Source organism: Erpetoichthys calabaricus, chromosome 18 (assembly GCF_900747795.2).
Source record: "Erpetoichthys calabaricus chromosome 18, fErpCal1.3, whole genome shotgun sequence".
NCBI classification, from domain to species: Eukaryota; Metazoa; Chordata; class Cladistia; order Polypteriformes; family Polypteridae; genus Erpetoichthys; species Erpetoichthys calabaricus.
Genome location: NC_041411.2, coordinates 30,408,087 through 30,426,963, shown reverse-complemented (window position 1 = coordinate 30,426,963; position 18,877 = coordinate 30,408,087). Strand labels below are relative to the sequence as shown.

The 18,877-nt window shown below is 37.3% G+C and overlaps 1 protein-coding gene across 4 annotated transcripts in view; it reads left to right on the top strand.

Annotated features, from left to right (window-relative positions):
* The window catches only part of cacna2d3a (calcium channel, voltage-dependent, alpha 2/delta subunit 3a), a 624,026-nt gene that overhangs the window by 490,434 nt on the left and 114,715 nt on the right, over positions 1-18,877 (top strand). For all 4 annotated transcript variants that reach the window (XR_007933861.1, XM_051921047.1, XM_051921048.1 and 1 more), the window contains 4 exons: positions 430-497; positions 8,349-8,394; positions 8,646-8,743; positions 10,775-10,868. Coding sequence is in view for 3 of the 4 variants with exons in the window: in XM_051921047.1 (XP_051777007.1) it covers positions 430-497; positions 8,349-8,394; positions 8,646-8,743; positions 10,775-10,868 (306 nt within the window). In the remaining variant the exon portion in view is untranslated. The remainder of the gene's footprint in view (positions 1-429; positions 498-8,348; positions 8,395-8,645; positions 8,744-10,774; positions 10,869-18,877) is intronic.

Genomic DNA, 18,877 nt, shown 5'->3' with positions numbered 1-18,877 from the left:
GTAACCAGCTGTTTGTGTGATCGTACGCTGCTAAGCAGCTGTGAAGTCCGACATTCCCCTTTGATAGAAACATGATTTTTACCATTTGGATGTTGCTTTGTCAATTACAAGTTCCTTGAATATTCAACATTCTTGTTCCTTAAAATGCCCCCATAAAGTAAATCAAGTCTTAGTTATAAAGCAACATCTTCAATTATTAGTTGTTAGCCTCATTTTTAAAATTGCTTGATGGTTTCAGCAGAGGGTTTGAATGTTTAATATTTCAAATCTAGTCATTAAAGAATCTTGGAAGGCAACTCCAGTCTCTAATTTTTTAGTTGTTAACCCTTCAGACAAAGTTATAAATTGCTATTATTCCATTATTCCATGTAAATCTTTGTAGATCACACCAAGGAGACAACTTAGAGTTTTCTTTCCTTATCTCTGCAGTCTAGGAGTGGCTTTATCCAGAGGTCATGGAAAGTATCTTTTCAGAGGAAATGTCACAGTGGAAGAAGGTAAATTGGGTACAATTCTGTTAAATGCAATGTTTATATGAAACATTTATAACTATAACTTTAGGAAAGCAGTTTTTTCTGAGTCCATTGATGGACTGCACCAAGTGTTGCTTAAAGATTTACCTCACCTTGCTTTCATTTAAATTTATTTGACCGTAATTGTATTCTTATTCCTTTTTTCTGTAGCAATTTTACTATTACTAGTTCTACCATACTGTCACCTCAGGCTGTCCATTTACTCCAGTATCCTATGCTGTTGATCTTTGTTGATTTACACATTAGCCTATAACTGTACATGTAGTTGAAAACACTTGTATTTACTGTTTAACTTTTTTAAATTATAGTGTTAAAAGGTTTACTAATAATAATAATAAATATATCCACCTATTCCATTTTAATTGATATTTCATGCTTTTTATTCATTTTGCTAGTATCCAATTCACATATTTTTTTCCTCTCTTTTCTGTTTTTCTTTTATCCCTACACACATCTACTTAGCCTATCTTAATTTGCTTAGTCCACTTAGGCCACAGTTCCTTGTATACCCGATCTGTGCAGCATAGAGTAAAAAGGAAGATGCTGACCTTAAACGGACTACAGTCCATCTCAAGGCACAGACATTCATAAACATAACAAATGATCAACTCCTATAAGTTATAGAAATGTTTAAGCACATTAAGCAAAGGCCAAATGGCAGCCACAGACAGGAAACCATAAGTTCAGTTTGTTGTAAATGCAGAGATACTAAGATTATCATCTTCTATACAATAAAACTCTAAGGTGCCCAGTCCCTCAGTGCAATCTGATTGGTCAGTTTAGCTTTGGTGTGATTGGTCAGTTTGGATTTGAGATGCAACAAAAGAGGAAGTGTGAGAGTGAAATGTACAACGAAGAGTAAAAGTGCACTCTGAGAGAGTTGTCTTCAAAGATGGAAGGTATAAAACTGTACAGCAGGTAAGAAAGGCGCCACGAAAGTAATAATAATGAGAATGTATGAGAAGCCGGCTTTACAGGAACATGCTCAAGAAAGGAGGCACCGGTGAAGAGAGGTTCAGGTACACGCAAATACAGAGGAAAGGTGATGGAAGCGCTTGTAGGGCAACTGCTAGCAAATTGTTCTATTACCTATCTTTGAAAAGTTCCATGGCCTATATGTGTGTATGTATATATATACAGTAATCCCTCACTTATCACGGGAGATAGGTTCCAAGGCCGACCGCGATAACTGAATTTCCGCGAAGTAGGGACACTATATTTATTTAATTATTTAACGTGTATTTGGACGTTTTTAAAACCTCCCTGTATTGTTTACAACCCACCATTTACTCTATTAAAAACAGGGACAACTGCTAAGCAATATGAAATCGGTAGATAAGTTTACACTTACTGTATAGCGAAGTACACGTAGCAGCTTGTAGGCGGTCATGACATCGTCAACCTTGTTGCAAAGATTCCTAAAGCAGATTCCATCCAGACTACAGCCTTATCACGTCCACTTGCAACTCGTTTTGCACCCTGGTTAAAGGACACTGCGGCCGTAGATCTTATATGCTTTTCCTCCTTTTTAAATAAAAAGAATCGATGTCCTGCAGCGGTATAGCTGTTCCCTTCCTTCAACATATCCAAAACTTTTACCTTTTCTGCAATCATTTGCATCTTCTGTTGGTGCTTGGACACAGCCCCTGAAGCATTAGCACGTTAATGATGAATGAGTGAGATGAGACTTCCTGGTTAATGCAACACTCCGTCGCTGAGCCAATCAGCAGCACACAGGAACTTAACTGCGTGCTCTGATTGGGTAGCTTCTCAGCCATGCGCCAATAGCATCTCTTGTATGAAATCAACTGGGCAAACCAACTGAGGAAGCAAGTAAAAAGACCCATTGTCCGCAGAAACCCGCGAAGCAGTGAAAAATCCACGTTATGAATTTAGATATGCTTACATATAAAATCCGAGAAGTCGTGAATCCGCGAAAAGTGAATCGCGAAGTAGCGAGGGATTACTGTATATATATATATATATATATATATATATATATATATATATATATATATATATATATATATATATATATATATATAGTGGCAAGTGGCTGGGGGTGGTACCCAGTCGGGACGCCTGGGAGGACCGGAGGAGGGCTCACGCCTCCTCCAGACCATGAGGGGGCGACCACCCTGGTTGCTTTGGGGACCACGGGAACTGAGCTTGGAAGCTCAACCCTATAGGGGCCCATGGTCATTGCCAGGGGGCGCCCCGATGCCTTTGGAGCCCTGGCCCTCAGCACTTCCGCCACACCCAGAAGTGCTGGGGGGAAGAAGACCAGGGACACCCAGAGTGCTTCTGGGTGTGCAGCCAGTACTTCCGCCACACTAGGGAGTGCCGGCGGAAGATAGTTGGAAGACACCTGGAGCACGTCCGGGAGGGGATAAAAGGGGCCGCCTCCTTCCATTCGATGGCTGGAGTCGGGGGGAAGAGAGACAGAGCTTGGGAGGAGAGGAGTGAAGGCGGACCAGAGAAAGAGGCATTGGCAAGAGGCCTGGACTTTGCGGGAGTTTTGGGGTTGTGTGTGCACCTGTGTAAATAATAGTTGTATAATAAACATGCTGTGGGTGATTTAAACATGTCTACCTGTCTGTGTCCAGGCCAGCTTCCACATTATATAAATATATTGTGTTGTACCGGGGCCGTACAGCTCCCCAAACCCGGACACAGATAGGCACGGAGACACAAGTGCATAAACAACACACAGTTTATTTCTTCCTGGGGCAGCTCTATTTCCCGCTCCCCACTTCAGAGCACAGTACACAGTTACCCACAGCAATACTGCTCAGTCCCTTCTCTCTCTCTTTTCATCTTCTTTCATTTTCTCTGCCACCTCCACTCCTCTCCCAGCAAGCTTTGTCTTCCTCCTCCCGACTCTGGCTCCTCGAAAGGCTCCTATATAGAGTGCCTTTCACAGTGATGATGAAAAGAGGTGCAGGGTTAATCAGAGCCTAAGTTAAAGTATAAATTAAAAAATATTCAAACTTTGGCATCCTAAGTAACATCTGGGCTGCTCAGTGCCATAATGCCAGGATGGGTGTGCATAAATGTTTATTTAATGGGCTTGAACAGTAAAAATGAAAGTCTGAAAATGCAAACATACTCTCAAAGTGTTTTTCCATCTACAAAGATTTAATTTTGAGGAGGTTCTCCATCACAGAATTTTAAAAGCGACTGACTCACTGCATGTTGGCTTGTCATTTATAAAAAGCAAGTCAGAGTCTGAGTGACTGTAATCAGTGCTAGCCTTAACGTCTTTTCTGGGCATTCTAAAATGCACAAAGGTTCCAGGTAGTCTGATTTTCGTGAAATATATCAAATGTCTGCCACTATGTCTGTGACCGCTGGAGTGAAAGTTTCTGTCTGCTATGATGTCCGGTTCCAAAGTAAGGAGGAGACACACTGTAACTTGGCCAGCATGACAGCAACAGCAAGAGATACAAGAGAATTGAAAAGACTTAATAATAACTAACAAAAGCAACTGAAACAGCATCATGGATTACCCAAGCTCAAATTAATTTGTGATTTGTATTCAGATGTTACTAGCTGAATACCATTAGCCTTTCTATCATGTAAACAGACAGATGAGAATACTCAATCCTACAAAGAGGTTGTTGTGAATTTTCATTTCTTAACTGACCTAATTTATATTTTGTAGCTGTTTTATAAAATTTGAATACCGTATTTACTTGTGGATAATTTCTCCCGCGGATAAGTCAGGGCTTGATTTTACTGTATAATTTCAGGTATTTTATAATGTCAGTCGTATAAATAATAAAACTCATGCTATTGGTCCAAGAGATTATGATGTGCTAACGCCCACCTGAGAGAGTAACCACGGAGCACACTGCCTTTTTTTTATCTATACATTGTGCCTACATGATCACACAGTAATACCTGAACTATTCCGAAGCCATGCTTGCACTGCTTTGTATTTTTTGTATCTCGCACCCTCATACACCTTTATCGAAAGAGCATCCCTTATCTACAATGGAGCATTCAAAAAGACGAAAATATGAAGCTGGCTTTAAATTAAACGTTGTTGAAGTGGCAAAAGAAATTGGTAAATGCGCTGCTGCAATATAATTCGATGTGTCTGAAAAACTAATGCGAGATTGGAGAAGGCAAAAGTCTTGCATGTTTAAACAGGCGTATAAGTCGGGGTCTGATTTTATGATCGATTTTTCGGGTTTCAAGACCCGACTTATACGTGACTATATACCAGTAATTTTCCATGTCAATATTTTTTAACATTGTTTGGTAACATGTCTACGCCTTCATTTTGTTTCACAATTTGGATAGTGTTCACCACCATTTTTTGTGTTTTTCATGTTTGCAGTTGCCATGCCCATTGCTGGTTATGTGAAATATTGTGTCATCACTCCTTGCCTATATAAGTGCTGAGGATTCTGATATTAAAACGTATTATTATTTCTATTACTATTTACTATTGACTATTTCTTCAAGTACATTTTTTTTGGCACTTCAAGGTTTGACTTCTGGTTTTGATCACGTGCACGTTTTTGACCAGCATTTTTCTTTCATCTCCTGGTCCTACTTTGTTTGCTGTCCACTTTCTCACTCCAGGCAACAGACTACAAACAGAAAAGGGATCTTAAGAAGATGATTTTTAATAAATCAAAACAAAAGCAAAAAATAATGTGAAACAAAGAGTCCATTAAAGCAAAAGGTTTAATTAACAAACATGATATTTGCCAAATTGGCAGAAACGGAATTCGCAGCCATAGAAGCTCACAAAGACCATTAAAAACGTTAGAAGTTGACATTCACCAACGAGTATGTAGAGAGCTTCCTATAAAATGCTGTATATTAAAATACAAACATAAATATGTTACTGGCATTTTCCTATTCTCCCATTCTGCAAAAAACCTGGCCTTATAGGTTATCTTTTGAGAGCAGACACTTGAAAAAAAGAGTGCGCAGTTTTTTGCTTCATTCACAGAACATGACCATTCATCAACAGATAATCTTCTAAATGTGGTTAAAAGTCATTAGCAGAAGCATGCCAGTTGAAATCCATCTCACCCTTCATCATTTTCAATTGAATATAATGTCTTAATTATCACCCTGACATTTACTGCCTTTTCATCGTTTATTCCAAAAGATCAAACGGGCCACCAGATAAAGGGGTGGGGTGAACGCTTTGTTTTCCCAATTCTTGTAACAGAGCCTCTCTGCAGAGTTGTTCAGTATTCATCGTCACAAATCCAGCATATGTTGGCTGCTCTATGATTACGTGTACGTGACTTGGCCATTTCGATACCCGTAGAGCATGTCAGAAATTATAAGAAAGTGTATTTCTCATGAAGAAAAAAAGCAGTACTGCTGATTCTATGATAGATGAATCATTACATCTCTAAAGAAGGTTTTTGTGTAATAGCTTATTTATTTAGTACAGAATAATTCCCTCTGTGGTTAAACATATTCCGCTTTAACATGCTGAAACAGTGAATTAAAATTTGTGCTTTTTAACTGTATTTTTTTAACCTGTAGAAATTATAAATCATGTTAATTGCTGAAACAATCCAAATTTTCTTGTTCTTTTTAACTTCGTTCAGAAAATTTTAATAAGTTTCAGACTTTTTAAAATTTTATTTCACATAAGGAATGTTAAAAGTCAACCCAACTTTTTTTGGTTATGACTGTGATGTAACATTAAAAAACAGACCATTCTAATCTAATTCATGGTCATGGAGACCAGAAATATTCCCAGCAGCATCAGGTACAAGCCAGGAGGCAGCCCTCACAGGGGCACTAGTCTGCCGCAGACACTCACACACACACACAATTACACTCAGAGAAGGCCAACTGGAATTCACTTTATACTGATATCTTTGGGAATGTGGGCTGAGAACATGCGTACCTAGAGGAAAACCCATACAGAGACACGGGAGAACATGAAAGATCCCCATAAGCAGCATCTAGAATGCTGGATTCCGTAGACAGGAGTGCCTCTCTTTGATAGATAAAATCAGCTACTTTGAAATGTTTATTGCTTTCAGTTTTCATAATTCAAAATACTGCATTTCCCTTCAAAAAGAGAATAGTCTGCAGATATGAAATATTCAAGCAATATATGGTATTTTAAAACAGAATGTGTCTACAATCACTGCCTACCAGGCTTAGGTGAGTGTGTCATAAATAAAGGTTTATGGGTTGTCCTTTTACCAGTAACCAACTAGCCAATAAGAGTGAAGTTAGTTTTAGGGCAAGTATATTTAAAACAGCACAATATTAGCAAGAATTAGAGTGGTTATACTTGTTTTGAACCCAGGTTCAAAGAAATTACACCAGAAAAAGGTATGATAAAACATATCTGGGGTTCTGTCTGGATTCTGAATGGAACTAATCAGGTTAGAAGATGAAACATCTTTGATTCAACATGATGCTGCTAAAATCCGATGATAGGATTTTCCAGGTGATTGATATGTGATTGGGATAACCTATTGATCTGATTAGTGATTAATGTCCTCCCATGCTTCCAGGATGTAAGGTCAATTTTTCTCAGTTCTAGATTCTATCTTAGCAACAGTCGGCAAAAGTAATAAACCAGTCCAGTGCATCTCAAAACCTGCTGCTTACTCACTCACAGAAGATTTATTTGGAGTCTAGCAAAATATCTTTGTGCTGTGGGCAGAAATTCTTTCAAACACAAGTGGATCATGCAAAATGCACACACAAGACTTTCAGGCCATATGATCAAAATTACCTTTGTACCTCCAAAGGATGAGAGCAATGATGCAGATGAATGAGTCTTCTTAAGGGTGGATGTGATGTTGCAAATCAGTGAATTCACAATAGCTGATTTCACCTACAGAGAAATACTTATTTTCTGAAATACATCACTGCAATTCATAATTAGTCTAGGAAGCATCATACATTTGATCCTTTTCTTACCTACAAATGATGCAACAAGACACATATTGGTCCAACTCATAATAGAATTTCAGTGTTTTTTTCTTATGAAAGCTGAATATGGCAAAGAATGACACAACAAATGCCATGTTGCATTTCTTAGGTATCAAGCTCATTTTCCATTTACAGTATATAACGTTTGTTTTTCTTTTTAATGTTTAAGTGAGGTTTTCTATTGAAAATACAGGTGTTTTACATACTAAAGATGTACTGCATCTTCAATTGATCCAACCTATCCTAGCATGTGGACTTATTGTGGACCCATCTGGGTATTTCCTACCTTCTGCATTCTGCTGCCTATAAAGGTCTCCACTCCAGGAATAAAATTATTGCAAAATTGGCAAGACATTTGGATTTAAATCAGATAATGCAAGATACCTATTACACCTTCTGCGCTTTAGACTTGAAGTTTTAGTTTGATTGCATGGGCACCAAATGTGTCAGAATGATGAAAATGTAAAAAATAACAATCTGCCTCGCTTCTATTGCTGGTGTGCTTACAGTATGTAGCTGCACGTTACTGTTAGACGTGCATGTTAAAGCAGCATGGTGGTATGATCTTGTCTTTCCATATGCCCTATTTGTCATAATTTGTTTTCAATTAATTTCTATTTATTCTGATGTATTTATATTTATTATTATTATTATTATTATTATTATTATTATAATGAGTACTGTAATTTTTCCTATATTTTAAATAAAACATAAAATACAATGAAATATACATTTGGAAATAAAAATATAAAACATCTGTATATATAAAAAATTTTTCCTGTTTGGGAAGTCATACCCAAATGAACTAAATGTCTAAATGAACAACAGGATCATTTTTCAGATAACACACTAATTATTTATACTCTTTTCATATTTTAGGATTACATGACCTGGAGCATCCAGATGTTGCCTTGGCAGATGAATGGTAGTCTCAAAAACATTGTTTTTTTGTTCTAAGTTTTCATACCTGATATTTGACTGTTAAAAGAAATAAATGTGATTAAATTAAAAATGTACTTTATACAGTACAACAGTAAACCTAACAGACATTTCCAGTGATGTAGACTGTTGTACCAGTGGTTTGTTGCTTTTAGTTAAAAGTGTTTCTTTTTGGTAGCTTATTAACATTACAGCCTCTGTATTAATTGGTTAAATTGTGTCTGTTTCACAATGTAGGACGTACTGCAACACTGATGTACACCCTGAACACCGTTACCTATCGCAGATTGAAGCCATCAAGCTCTACCTTACTGGGAGGGAGCCTCTGCTACAGTGTATGTGCAGATATTAATATAGAAGGAAAAAAATGTCCTCTATGTACAATCCAAGAACTATGTAACATTCCTTTTTTTTTCTTTGTGGTATTTGTAGTAAAATAATAAAGACATGAAAAGTAAGTATATTCTGAATCAATTTTATGATTTTGCAATCATCAAGTCCAGAACAGTAATCTAGTCTTAACATGAGATACATCTAATATAGTAAGGTGACAAAGAATATGTAGCACATTTTTTACTTTTTCATCATTTATTGAACAAAAAATAATACAACATGCAAAAATTATGTTTTAAAATGTAAGTGCACTCCATCATTCAGTAGTTTGTAAAACTAAATTTAGCTGCAGTAACTAGGAATAATTATTGTCTGTATACGTTTATTATCATATCAGAGTAATTTTGTCCCCTTCTTCCTTACGACTGTGCTTCATTTCATTGTCTCTTAAGTACCCACCAAAAGATCTAAATATAGTTGGAGTATAAACTTCCATCCATCCATTTTCCAACCCGCTGAATCCGAACACAGGGTCATGGGGGTCTGCTGGAGCCAATCCCAGCCAACACAGGGCGCAAGGCAGGGAACCAATCCCGGGCAGGGCACCAACCCACCGCAGGAGTATAAACTTTGACCTGGCTATTCTAAATTTCATTGTTTTCTTTTTGCCTTTTCCGATGTAGACTTACAAGTGTTCACCTGATCATTATTAAGCTGCAAAGTCCACATTCTATTTTGCACAAATGGGCTCAAATCTAGAATGCCCGGGCATAAAGAGAATTTAATAATGGAAGTCCATAACTATGAAATGTTCAATCCCCTAACATTTACTCTGTAGATCTCCTTATGTAGCTACTGGGTTTTTGCTATTTCTCATTAAAACGTATTGGAATTTTGAGTGAACTTGCTGGGATGATCACTCCAATAAAAAATGGAAACTGTGTTAATTGTAGACTGTACAGTGATAGACATCAAAATCTTGAGAAACTGCTCTCTCACCCTTCCCAGCCTGATAAGCAGCAACAGTTGCTCCTGTGAGATCATCACAGATATCATTTGTGCCTGACACGGTGTCGCCGAGAAGAAGAATGCCTCTGACCTACCTTCCAAGAATTCTGCTTTTATACAGAGATGGGAGAATGTATTGACCACCAACTATTTAAATACTCTTCATTAGAATTACATGGCACTAAATTACTTTCTTAACTGAAAGGAGTTACATTGTGCTTACATTTTCACACATTGCTTTGGTTTATTTCTGTGGCATCGTTTTCTGAAAAAGTAAAATCTGGTATGTATTGTTTACCAACTAAGGCAAAATGTATCTAACTTTAGGACTTGATGTGGACTAGATGATTGTCCCAATATGTAAAACCATAGAACTGTATACGTTTTCACTTAATAGCATCTGAATTAATGTACTGTATATGGAAGTGAAAAATTCCAACATTTTATTTGAAAGGCATCAAAAGAATGTGAAATTCATAATATATTAATTGTTCATTATGGTTGATTCCCAGCACATTTGGTTTTCCTATTTACATACTGGGCCAATTGTGACTGCTTTCAATTATTCTGTGCTGGTAGAAACATCATATTAAATAATTCTAAATACCTTTTGAAATTATTGTTTGCCTTTATCTGTTGTCAGTTAAAGAGACTTAACGTTCTGTGAAGATAATCTGGATAAATATAATCCTCCTGGTTACTACTTCTTTCATATATTTAGTTTAAATACCGTGGAGTGAAAAAATAGTATGAATTTCTTCACATATGAGATTGCATGAAGATATTGGAGGTTTATCCTTCTGAAAACTACTTCATTTACATGTTTAAATACCGTGGAGTGAAAATTACAATAAACTTCTTCAGATATGAAACTGCATGAAGGGCCTTATCACTTGACTGTACTTTACTTCACTGTTATTTGTATTGTTTTTCACAGTTTCAATGCCTTTCTTCTCCAGTGACAAGGCCTAGTCTATATTATGGCAGAGAACATGAACAGTTCATTTTGTCTGCATTTTTTGCAGGTGATAAAGAATTAATTCAAGAAGTGCTTTTTGATGCAGTTGTCACTGCCCCATTGGAAGCATACTGGACCAGTCTCGCATTGAATAAATCTGAGTAAGTTCTAATGGCCAGCTGGAATAACCCCTCTTTGTAGATGGCCCCAAGCCATCCTTCAAAACATTTTGTAAGTTATTTTAAATTATTTAGAATCTACTTACATCACCTATCTGTAAAATAAGGCAGATGCAGAAGGTGGATCTGATATCATCGGCTTGTTGTTGTGCCTGGAATACCTCTAGTTAATCAGTTTTAAAGTTAGCCTTTGACATCATAAAAGAGGGATTCATGATCAAAGGCATATGGTTTCACATTTTTCCCTTTTTTATCAATGAATTAAAAAACTGGATTATTTATGATGGATGAGAGTTTTTGTGTGTGCATGTGTTCTATTTCATGTTTATCCTGGTTTCTTATGCCATAGACTGAGTTTAAAAGTGATCGGCTGAAGGTAAATAACTACTTTGGGAAATCAGAAACCAACCAGCTTTAGCCATGCTGTCAGTTTGAAAAAGGCAGGGGATTAATTCATTTTAGCAAAGCACACAAGGTACAGGAGAGTATTCATAACAAAAGTAAATAATTCACTCCACGTTTTGTTCTTCAGTTATAAATAACATGAAAACAGCACTTACCACAGGTGTTCAGGTGTCCACAAACCCCCATACTCATGTGACTGCTGTTCCTCACTGAATTTTGCTCTAACAAAATGTATTGTCTGTGCTTCCTGTAAGTTCATCAGTGGTAAGAATATACGACCAGCTTGACTGACGCCACCTATCTCTCAGCTTTTTATGTTCTCTATTAAGGGATGAACACAATGTAGAGCAGTTGCAGATGAGAAAGGAAGTTTCACAGATTCAGTAAATGTATTCATTGCTTTTCACTACCAAGCGCCAATGAAATGCCTGTATTGCGCATCTTTTAATACGTCCGCATCAGTGAGGGCTTTATTGTGCTTAGCCAGTACTCTTTTATGATAGCGACTGTTCGATTCCAGATCAGGCAGTTTGGCAGAGCAGTTCTAAATGTTGGCTTTTTAAAAACATAGATTTTCAACCACTTATCATTATAATGGTGATTCTCTGTATCCGTTTTCATCTTAAGACAGTTAGACAGAGATTTCTGCTAACTAGATTGTTTTGATAGCTATCTTGCAACATGAATTTTGAATGTCCTGGTTAATCAGTAAAACTTACATGAGTGGTGCAACCACTGTGGATTTTCTTTTTATATATAAAATTTTATTTATTTCCTTAAATATGCCTTACAATAGAAGAATACCATTATAATACAACCACCAAACACATTCTGTATTGCTATAACCTAGAGGTTCTCAAGTTCAGTACAATAGACCACCGTGGCTGCATACGTTCATCCCAACTATCTTGTATTTTTCTGCCTTCATCAAGCAAGCCGTTTCTCAGTTTCAATCCAGAAATACCAAAAATGGTTTGTTAAATGTTATTTTAATGTTGTAAGCATTTGTGTGTGTTACACTGAGGTGAGTGCATTTTCTTTGTCTTGTTTTTTTTAATATGTTTCACTTCTTTAATGTTGAGATCATGCTGTAGCCTTTTCATACCCATTAACACCCACATGATCATGACACTGAAGTAGCTGCTTCCATTTTGCATTCAGTGTCATTTGCTGTGGTGTCTGCACTGCTAGTCACTAACTATTCAATCTTAGATCCAATTGCAGGAGCAAACTCGATAGAAAAAGGTGGACTAAAACAGAAAAAAGAAAAAACAGTGAAAGAAACTAAGACTTTGAAGCTATGACAAAGCATGTTCTGTGCATCTGAAGTTCTTTTGCTTGTAAATATCATACTAGCACATTTTTGAATGGAAAGAAGAAAAGAAGAGGGGTAGCCAAATGATCCTTGAGAAATAAGGATGACCCTGTGATTTTTAAAAATGGTTGGAATTAAAATCTACAATCACAGTGGAACCCCAGGACTGAACTTGAGATCCCCAGATCCATTAATCTTAACACTAAAAACCCAATCCCATTGTGGATTTCCATGAAAAAATGCATTTAAAATGATTGAGCTTGCTCATTTGGAATAATAATTCCAGTATGAACTGAGTGCAGCAAATACATGATGATTCCTTATCTGGTGTACATATCAGTTTGACTTGAGGGTAATGTGAAGGAGTTGTCGATTAAATGAGAGAGGCCAGGAACAAATGATTGACTTCTTTAAATATTTTTCTTTCTATCAGGATTTTATACTAGAATACTTGCTGTATTTGTTTAGAAACCTAATGTTTTCCTTAGGTTAGAATTACTCAGTAACTCTGCAGACTTTTTTGCACTACTTTATTTTATTATTGTTCGCCTTATAAAATGCCTCATGATGATGATCAGGGTGAAAGAGACCAGCGGCTGTCCAGCTCCGATCCTGCAGGGCTCTGGTGGCTGCAAGTTTTCATTCTAAACACTTTCTTAATTATTGACAACTTTTTGCTGGAACTTACGTTCTTTTGCCTTCATTTTAATTGACATGATTTTTAAGACTCGGACACCTTAAATTTTAGTTTTTTCCTTAATCAGTAGTCAAATAACAATAAGATACAAAATGCAGCAACTCATGACCAGCTAACCATCATAAAATATCTGAAAATAAAGAAAGGGGAAGTGTCAGTAATGTTGACCTGCTCAGGTGCCCAAAACATTTTAGACAGGGCATATACTCAGATATGGGGATGGATATTTGAGGAGTAGACCACAAGACAATGATTATAATTTTATATTGTATACATTAAAGAACCATTAACAACAAATCAAATTAATAATATACTGAACAATTATTATAAAAGTAAAGTTGAATAAATCGGACTCTGTAGCTGCATGAATAAAAAAATGACCACTTCTGGCTAGCGGAAATACCTCAAATGTTGATACTGTAGAAATCTACGTTTTGTACCTAATACGTGTATGCAAAATTTGGTTGACCTAACTGAAAGCGTACTCAAGTTTTCGTGTTTATATACACACGCACACACAGACATAATTCTAAGGGAGGTCTTAAACGTCGAGATTCATCAAAATCTCGAAATCGAATTTTTAGACAATTACAATACTTTCCTTACGAGAAATTAAATCAGACTCAGGGAGAGGTCTAAAGCGTCGAGATTTATCAAAATCTCAAAATCGAATTTTTGGACGATTACAATACTTTCCCCATACTTTGTATACGAGAAAGTAAGAAACAACGGTTTTGGAAATGGAATTAATTAATGGGTTTAATTAACAATGAGAATGTATTTTAATTAAGAAACTGGTTAGAATGATATTGGTTGGAGTTTGAGGCCCCAGCTTAGCTAGTCGTCTGTTTGCTCACTTTATATCTCATTTTTGTTTGGCTGTCATTTAAGGGAAAAGAAGCAATTCAGAGGACTAAATCTTATAAATAAGAATATTATACCAAGTCAATTAACAGCACAAATTGGTCACTGATTAAGAAAGTGGCAGGAAAGAAAACCTGCAGCCACAACGGCCCTCCAGGATCGAAGCTGGACACCCCTGGACTAGGAAATATAAATCAGTTTATGTGATCATGAAAGATTTGTAAAAATGGCTGTTGTTTTAGTTTAGCCACACTCAGTCCTAACTGCTGTCATGATCTTCATTTGCTGGTCTGAAGTTCACTTTGAACATTCAATAAGCCGTGTACAAATCATTGCCAATCTCTCTGTCTGCATGCAGTCTATACTTTCTGTTTTGTTACATCATTTTTCTTATGGTATCACTTAAGGCTTTGTGTTTGGGCCACCTACATGTTTTTTCTGAGTCACCAACATAATGTTGTTCAAACTCTTCATTTATAGGTTTGGAAGATGGTCACTTCTGAAGGTTTCTTAATCATTGACACAGCATATTTATTTCCTTCTTCTCTGATGTCAGTGCCAGGGTATTCGTAAACATTCCACAGTTGAACATCAATAAAACAAAACTGCTTATTTTAAAGCCTCTAGCACTATACAGGAAGTCTGACTCATTTCTTTTTTAACTTTGGTTTGTGAGAGAGTTTTTTTTTGTGCTTCTGTTTAAGGCAAGCTTTGGAGTTCTTACTGGCAAATCCCTAAGCTTTAAATTTCAAATCTAGTTTGCAGTTAAAACAGCTTATCATCTGCATGTTAAACATTGTTGCCAAGCTTTTAGGGACAACTCCCATCTTGTTAGCTAGGCTTATAATATTGTAGTGCGGGATATGGTTTTGAGAAGGGCAAACACAATTTAAAAATCCTTATCAATGTATTTCCTGTTCATTCAGTTTGGAGCACATCTGTATTTCAGAGTTTCTACCAGTGAGTCAAAATCTACCTCAGCTCTCTTGGCAGTGAATTCTGAGTTATGGTTTACACATTTGTTATCACGTGGCTTCTACAAGTAGTGAACAATATATAGGAATGTTATATTGTTGAGTTTCAAAAGAGTATTTGAACATTTTATGAGGTTTCCCTCTGAAATATTTGTCTTTCTTCAATGTAATAGTAGAGAGAAGTAGAGATGAACCAAACCTGAAAAACTACACTGGTTAATCAGACTGGCATTCTAAAACTCCAAGGGAGAGGGACTCCATATCAAAATGACATCACTGTATATTCCTGATACACAGTGTGTTCTTAGATATCGCAGAACTGATGAAGCACAGCATTTTTGGAAGTGCTGAAGGATTTGAGGGAAGAATTTGAGTTGAGATTCCACAGTTTTGAGGAAGTATAAGCAACTTTTCAGTTTCACTAATAATCCTTTTCTAGTGAATATGTTCTCCCTGATCCCAGTCATCACCCATCTCTGCTCTGTTGAATGTTGAGTTACATTTGAAAGCTGAACTCGGAACAGGTGTTGTCAGTTCTGGAGTCTGGACTATGAACCAGACTTTCCTAACATGCAAAAGTGGTTGCAAAAGGTGAAGTCATTTTTGGTCAGCACATATAGTTATGAATCCACATGCTAAAGACATAACATCGCAACAGACTGGCAAGTACACGTCTGAATTAAATACGAATTGCCATATTAGGCTACAAATAAAACATTATGACTGTCAATCAGATTCATGGACATTTCTGCTCATCTTACCATTAAGTTAGGTCTATTTCTATTTTAACTGCTGTTGGCTGCTACATAAGCATGCTATATTGTGCTCTCCCAGACGTATACAAAATACCCCAAATATGCAGTGTAGCGAAGCAACAGATGACTATGATGGTCCGGGTCATCTTAATTGTCTCTAGCAGTTTAAACCCAGAACTGAAGATGAGCCGGGCAAATGAGGACACACACAATCAGCAAGAAGTAGGTAAAACATGCTCAGTTGTTTAATTCTCAGCCAATAGTGTTCCAAACAAAAGTGCAGTGCTTCTTTTAATAAATATCTAAAAAATCCATAAAAAAACTGTCTATCTATGAGTTAAAATCCAATAAATAATCTAACAATATTCCATACAGTCATCAAGTACTTTCTGCACTCCCTGTCTCTTGAGCCCAGAATGTGTTCTTCATTTGTTTCCCCAGCTCATGACAGCAGGCCAGCTAACATGTATGCAGCTGCGGTCCCCATTCCCGACTCTCATCCCATCGGCATTTGCCCAAACGCTTCAAGCCGGCTGTCCCTCCATTTTCCAATGTGACTACAAGAGGGCGCGAGAGAGCTCCAAACCGCAGTCCCAGCGATGCACCACACGTTTAATAGAATAAAATAAAGATTGTTATTCTTCTGTTTTGGACCTTTTCCCAATCCTCTTGTCTTATGAATGATCTTTATAACAACAACAACAACAATTATCATAATAATATGCCACCAAGTATACAATAAATGATCTGGTGGGTCTTCTTATCCTTCCTCCTTCTTCACCTCCACTGAGTATTGCCCGCTACCTCCCAACTAAAACTTTTCCTTTTATGTCAGACCCGGGAATGCTTCTGGTATCATTCCGTCCACTCTAGGAAGCACTTCCGGGTCATAGAAAAAGTAGAGTGGACCTTTCCCAACAGCGCCCTCTGCTGATCTCAAGGGACTCCCAGAGGGATGCACTTCTGGACTACATCTCCCTAGCACCCCTGCAGGTGTTCCAACTGGGCTTTTACATGAGGACCACTGCCACCTTGAGTATGGGGAATGGACCCACTCCCAAGCTCTGGCTTCCTCTGGTCCCTCCATTATTTTATACCGGCTGGGCACAATATAATCTTTCTGCCCAGCTGGCCAATGACGTTTCTCTTGGGCCTTCCGTCTAGTTAATAATCCATACTCTTCCCTGGCTGGGATGCCCGTTCGTATGCTACAGCAGTATGCACTCTTAGCACCATCGAGATCCTCACTATCATACCCCACACCTCTATAAAATCAGCGGGGAACGATCCATCCCTGGAATGCAGATCACTCGCTCCTCTGCGGGGTTACCAACCTCTCTGCCTTTTCTTCATCACACTGGCTCAGGTACCCTGATACGACCCTCTTGCTCACAGTTCTTCTTCTCTGTTTCCTGCTCAGGCTTCTTTATACATTTCCAAGGGATGCAGGTTTGCTAGCACTGATTACAGCGCTAATGAGGCAATCTTCTGAATCGCACGAGCCTGTACATTAATACACGCTCAACCAATCACCCCAGTTAACACCACTGAATTTTTCCGCCACTCTACCATATACACCTACACCCCACATTATCACATACAGTATTTACTTATTTAAAATGGCACAACCACCGTGGACTCCGCTATACCATAAAGCCACATTTGGTACAGCCACCTGTCTTCCTGTCAAGCAAGATCTGACAAAAGATTATCAGCAGGAAGTAGGCCCTACCATTTATTTTCTCATCAGCAGAAAGGAGTTGCCTCCTAATGCTTACTACCTAATTGTAGAAAACACTCAGGGGTCTTGTTCAGAAAGCAGACGCCATTTGGTTGTTTCACACGGGCACCACTTGGTTGTTTCACAATAATTAAGATTAGGTATATAAATAAGATTCGCATTTCTGTTATCATTCTAACCCTAAAATAGTGACTTAACATCAGGGGCCTATTTTATTGACCTTACGGTTAGTGTTTGGGCAAGGGGAAGGCCGTCTCAAGTGGCATCCACTTTCTGAACAAGAGCCAAAACTCAGATATCAGAATATACTCAGAATATTAGTGGTCATTAGAAAAGGTCAGTTCAAGAGATGTTAAATCGTTCAACAAAATGAAAGGGACTACACCTAACCTACAGTCAAGAACAAAAAAATAAATAAATAATAACAGTATATTTTCCTAAACTGCTTGCTCAAGCACAAGTCTTTTTCTAGTTATTCTTTAATTTGTTAAATTTTAGATGCTGTTTAATGCATGTATAACCTCAGATAGTATGTGCACCATGTGCTCAAGAATGCCCAAATTCCAAGGCTCCAAAATGGCAAGACACCAATGAAAATTATCATACAAAATAGTGACAAGATGACAATGCCAAAATAACAATAAAAATATATATTTTCATTATAATTACTCATGTGTCATATCTATAGACAGGTGCTAGAAACACTTTATTTCTGTTGATACAGGCTTCCTAAGAATGACGCTTGTTAATTGACCTAACTTGTAAGAGCTACAGTTATTGGTCTTGTTTATCACCCACGTAATTTCAATAAAATATCAGTTTCACATAGATACTTAGATTATGGTGTAATCTTTTACCCCCTGTTAGTAAGTATATAATAGAACTTTCTTAGCCATTCCTTTTAAAACAAAGTGTTAATTAAGCTAGTTAGGAAGTAGTCTTTCTGCTAGAAGCTTGGACTGATAGATTATCTTACAAGTGGAACATTGGCATACAGTTTTCTGACCATCTCCTGATCATTTTACAAATGTTTCATGAACATTTGAAACTGCCACTCAGTTCTAAACGTGATGTTTGTTTATACTAGTATTGCTGGTTGCTGGATAGACCAGGCAGATTTACAGTACTAGATAAGTGCTAACTCCCCGCAGTTTGGTTATTTTAGATGCAATAGTATGGATAAATGTTTCAGTTCCCTCCCTCCAATGTATAAAGAGAAGTAAAATGCTATGAGCAGATG